General features: G+C 37.0%; 1 protein-coding gene across 1 annotated transcript in view; it reads right to left on the bottom strand.

The window, feature by feature from the left end:
• Positions 1 to 4785: 4785 nt before the first annotated feature.
• anxa1.2.L (annexin A1 gene 2 L homeolog) overlaps positions 4786 to 6000 on the bottom strand; it is a 38982-nt gene continuing 37767 nt past the window's right edge. The window contains 1 exon segment of the mRNA NM_001092749.1: positions 4786 to 4964. Coding sequence (NP_001086218.1) covers positions 4908 to 4964 — 57 coding nt within the window. The 3' untranslated portion in view covers positions 4786 to 4907.

Raw genomic sequence — 6000 nt, 5'->3', positions numbered from 1 at the left:
CATGTGGGTAATAGGCTAAAGTAATAATGTCTGTATGAGTGGTGGCAGGAATTTTCCTTTAGACTCAATGACAGACAGCACAGGCAACTTTAGACTCAGCCCCCTACTAAAATATTCACAAAAACCTCCTAGTCTGATATTAACCTTGTGAAAGGCTGAGGATAGGAGCATGGGTCAGACAGAAAAAAACTATAATGCCTTAGAAGATTTACTCCTACTCCTTTATCAGTCACATAGGTGCTTGTCTGCTGAATACTGGGCTTGGTAGTTGGTTTTATAAGGGTATGTTATACCAAGATAATTACAATCTCATTCCAAGTAGATGTGGGTTTCAGGTTGTCTGAGGCTGATAATGAAATCAATGAGGAGTAGGTAAGGACAGGATAAAGGGTGAAAGCAAAAAGTCATGCCCGAACAAATGTTTTCAACAAGAGGCGTCACAATGTTTCTAAAATACAAGAAAACAGGTGTGACTTAATTTAAAATAAATGTACAAGATGAGAAGAATGCAGTAACAGGAATGGTAGAGTCCAAATATAAAAGACATTTGTTAAACCCTTAAATTGTCTTCATATTATACATACCATATTAAGTTTTTTTTGGTTTCATTTTTTCGATTTGTTTAAAGAAAACCACACACTGGGATTATTTTAAGTATTTCATGATGTGCTTGTTGTATTCCAGTCGTATTCTGCAGCATGCAGAGCAGATGCAATGTATTCTTTATTACTACTGTATATAAATAAAGATTCCATGTTAATTTATGCCTATTGGGGGATGCTGCAAAGCGTAATTATTTATCACAAACTATTTATTAAACCTCAAATTGTTCAGGTTGAGTTTTTAAAGGGGAAAACTCGAATTTGTAGAGGAAAAAAAATAGAATGTTAGAGATTTATTATACCCCAATGCTGCTAAAAATCCGAATCCGAAAATACAACATCTCAAACTTGTCGAGGTCAAGTAGATGGCAATGGCAGAAGATGTTTCCTGTTGACAACAAGATCCACGCTGGTTTTCATCTGATAAATTAAGCGTTTTTGCTGCAACAGTTCGATGAAGTCAAGTTTTCAAATCATCAATTCAAAAAAGTTGTATGGTTCAAATTGACACAATTTTGTTGCAATGTTTTTTTGCAAATTTTTTTTAGAATAATTATTAAACTCGTGGATGAGATTTAGGTTGACTTTGTTTTATTAACAAAATGAGATAAACTTTAGTTTTTGTAAATAACCCCCTCATGATCAGTTATTATCTATATGAGTGTATTAACTCTGGGTTTTCTTTATTACGCTGCAACAGCCGAGTCCGATATATTATTAATTTAGCTAGCCCCTACTAATACAGATAAAGGAGTAATAATAAGAATAACAGATAATACATCTTAGAATTTAGACACTGGTGTTATCAAGAACTATAATTATGGGTGTTACTACTGTGATAAGGTTCTAACAATACCTTGTCCCACAGACTAAGGGAGTTATGTATTAAAACTCAAGTTTATCTCGACCACACTCCCATCCATGGAGCGAATTTACTAAAGGACGAAGTGGCTAACGCTAGCAAAAATTCACCAGTGTGACGTCATTTCGTTACTTCGCCGATTTACTAATGGTTGCTAGCGAAGTGGACCTACTCTAGTGCTACTTCAAACTCCAGGTGGAGTTGCGATATGGCGAAGGGACGTAACAACGCTAATTCACTAACTTGTGGATTTTACTGAACGTTACCTCTTGCGCCAGACTTGCCTTTGCCACCTCAGACCAGGCGAAGTGCAATAGAGTAGATAGGGCTTGCTTCAAAAAAAGTCGAAATTTTTTAGAAGTCCCAAAAAAAGCTGGCGTCTTTTCCTTTTTTAAGGGTGATAGGCTGAAAAAGATCGTAAATATTTTTGGGGGTACCCTCCTTCCCCCCTACATTTCCTAACACAGGGCACCTAAACTATACAGTGGGCACATGTATAGGGCAAAATAACAACTCTATTTTATTTTATGAAGCTTTCCCAGGCTTGTGAAGTGTAATGTATTTGCTGCTACATATGTGTTCATTGTACTTTAACTTGGGGCCGTATGCAAATTAGGCATCGCTAGCGTAACTCCGCTTTGCTTGACTAATTAACGCTAGCGCAACTTCGCTACCTTTCACCTCCCTGAGCGCAACTTCGGATTTTAGTGAATTAGCGGCGCCCTGGCGAAGTGCGGCGAAGCCAACGCTGGTGCAACTTCGAAGGTAAGTAAATTTGCCCCCATGAATTTAACTCATTTATCAATAATTCTTCTCCAAAACGTCAGAGCGAAAAAACAGTTGCAATAAAATTGAGCGTCAATTCAAATGATACAATTGAACTGAACAATTGTGCCTGCGAAAAATCGACTTTATCAGATTATCAGACGAAAACCCCGACTTTATTGGATTAGCCAGTACAGATCACGATGTCAAGAAACAACCAACCCCCACTGCGTATGACTACACTCAAGCGTAGCTTAGTTAAATGGAGTAGGGGCATGGAACAGATCTACTTCTTTCAGCTTGCAAAAATATGCAGGCTGAGAGCAGCAGAGCCTACAGCTCTGTGTTCCTACAGCCTTATAGTAAATAAACCTTTTAATATACACCAGGAGATCCTTCCGGAGGACACAAGATCCCTTGGGATTAGAAGAAAGGAGGTTTCATTTTAAATACAAACATTTTTTTTCATAGTAAGAATTATGAAGTTGTAAAATGAATTTCCTATTCAGATCCTCTCCTATTCATATTCTGTTTTATTCAAATCAATGCATGGTTGCTAGGGTGTTTGGTATTTTGGACCCTAGCAACCAGGTTTCTGAAATTGCTAACTGGAGAGCTGTTGAATAAAAAAAAAGTATTGTACAGGAACAGTAAAGTAATATATGTAAAACCTGTTTGTCACAACAAGCCCTTTGCCTACTAGTCTTCTTGGTTCTGTCATATTGCTTCATATCCAGTCCTGGCTTTCTTTTCATGCTCCTGCTTAATATTCCTTATAGTTTTGCCCGTATCTTGTTCTATCATGTTCCTTGTTTGACTTGTCATATTAGACCTTCTCTGTACCCAGTGTCAGACTGGGATGCCAGGGGCCCACCAGAAAAGCTTAGACCGTGGCCCCACTTTACAAGCTATTATTCCTCCTCTCCACACTCAACCTCTTTATTCTCCTAGTCTTTTATATCTACTTACTATATTCTTCCATTATTAAGCATTTTTCCCATAAATAAATAGGCAATGACTATGAAATAGGCAAAATGGTTAGAAGCAAGAGAGCCCCATGACACCTGGGCCCACTGGGAGTTTTCCCAGTGGGCAAGTCCGACACTGTCTATACCCTTTCCAGTCCATTCCTGCTGTTACTATACTAGTAATCCCTGACAGTGCTATGTCTGTGCTTCAATCTCCTTCCTTCCATTTAAAGGAGAACTAAATTTTAACTAAAGAAATAGGCTAGAAATGTTGTACATTATGGTTTGGGTTTCTGTACCAGCCCAAGACAACCACAACCCTCTAGCAGTAAAGATCTGTGCCTCCAAAGATGCCCCTTAGCTCCCCATCTTCTTTTCTGCTGATTCACTGCTCATGCCCTGTGCTTCGGTCAGTTACTGAGCTTAGGGACTGATTCACAATATATACTACATTTAGGGGCAGATTTATCAAGGGTTGAATTTCGAGGGTTAAAAAACCCTCAAATTCGACCCTCGAAGTAAAATCCTTCCAATTCGAATATCGAATTTGAAGGATTTACCGCAAATACTTTGAATAAAAATCGTTCGATCGAACGATCTAACAATGATTATATGCGATCGATCGAAGGATTTTTATTTGACCACAAAAAACTTAGAAAAGTGCTGGGGAAGGTCCCCATAGGCTAACATTGAACCTCGGTAGGTTTAAAGTGGTGAAGTATGAAGTCGAAGTATATTTTAAAGAGACGGTACTTCGACTATCAAATGTTCGAATAGTCGAAAGATTTTTACTTTGAATCGCTTGAATCATTCGATTTGATCGAATTCGATCGAATTTGACCAATTCAATGGTGGAAGTACCCAAAAAAATACTTCGAAATTCAAATTTTTTTTAATTCAAATTATTCCCTCGAGTTTAGTAAATCTGCGTTTTACTGTATATATAGAATATAAATGTCACAATATTTTTATATAATAATTTATATTTATACTTATTTATACGTACTAGCAGCTTGGCAGAAAATACAACTGAAATGCAATAAACCATTTTGCTGTGTTTGCTCTCTAACTTGTTCATTTAAATAAGTATCAAATTAGGGCAAGCGTGGGGACAGAAGGGGACGCTTCTATATAATTCTCCCTCCTGCAATTCATGAATATAGTACTGAAGGATGCAGTTAGCACTATCTTCAGGGCATGTGCAGGTCTCTGTGTTCTCTGTGATCGTTACCCATTTATTTTATGCATTACTTAAAATATACATTGAGCATTATAAATGACTAATTATATAGAAAGGAAAATACTGATATTTTAGTTGTGTGGTTTTAATATTTAAAAAGCCATGAACTATGCTCCCAAGAATCAAGCATTGTACATGATACTGTAAGATCAAGTAACTGTTATGACAGATAATTGTGTGCTAAATCTGCACTGCATGAGATTGTATGTGAGGTTTGATTGCGTGTGAATGGAATGTACTTCTAAATGAGGTTCTGTTTAAATCACACTGTAAAAGCCTGTTTTCAGTAAGCCAGCATTTAACTGTCGAGCTGTAATGTATAAAAATATTTAAAAAAAGACATACAAATAAGTTTGCTTAGGTTTATTGTATACCTGTAATAAAATATAGTTTTTTTAAAACTGTATGAAAGCATTTTTTTTATGCAGTTGAACTATATATGTGCTGTTTAATTGATTTTCCACTCATGTTTATTTGCCTCCACACAGAGCAATCAGGATTGTTTCATAATCTCCTTTGGTGTCATCCTGCAAATGAAACATAAAAATATGTATTGATAAGAAATCGACAGAATTAGAAAACCAAGTATTTTTTATTATATTTAATGCCCCATACACGATTGGGCATTTATTCAAATTCAACTCTTGAGAAACATCAACTGCATAAGGGATCATACATGGCAGGCCCACCAATATACAGTTTGGGGGTCAGGGCAGGTGGAAGCAAATGCAGGTCCAATATAAAAGCTAGAGGTCAGGGCAGGCCATATACAGAAACAATACAATGTCCCATTAACACAGTGGAGTTCAGAAAAAGAATCAGCAATGAACACACGGACAGGTAAAGGAGCATAGGAAAAAGGCAGCAACCAGACAGGAATCACTGTAAGCAGTAGTAGGTTAGACTGCAGATTAATGATCAGGAAACTACACTTTGCATAAGGCAGGTTTACTGTATGTAGGCCCTTAATTGTTGAACTGCTGACATCAGATATAACAATTTAGGAGGTGGAAAGAAGAAGAGAGAGATACTGGATGCCTGTTAGGGATATATTTGCCAGCACAAGTTCTAAATGTCTCCAGTTGCTCATCACACTGGCAATTCAACACACTGTACAGGGTGTAAAACCAGAAAAGTTATGCCAGATTCTCATGTCTAATACTGACCATACAGATATACCATATGCAGAAACTTTTGAAGTGAAATATCTATCTAGTTTTTCTAGCTATAAGAATATTATTATTCCATTTTAGTATTCTGGGCGATTTCTCGGTGTTAAGGCAAACCAGACCCATATATCTAACAAGTGCATCATTAATTAGAACATAATATATAAATATATATATAAGGCTATAGTAAATAGAGCAATACCGTTTCTCCAACTATTAGCTTTACCCGTATAGTTGCTCCAGATGAGACCTATTATTCTCAGGGGGTGAGCCCACGCAATAGAGGGGAGGCAGGGTGCAGTATAACTATAATCAGTGATATATCCAAAGAACAGGTGCCAGTGGTTCTTGGAACATCAATGAGAACTGATTTATTTAGAACACTCCACATAGG

This window comes from Xenopus laevis, chromosome 1L (assembly GCF_017654675.1).
Source record: "Xenopus laevis strain J_2021 chromosome 1L, Xenopus_laevis_v10.1, whole genome shotgun sequence".
Classification (NCBI taxonomy): Eukaryota; Metazoa; Chordata; class Amphibia; order Anura; family Pipidae; genus Xenopus; species Xenopus laevis.
This window is presented reverse-complemented; position numbering and strand designations above follow the sequence as displayed.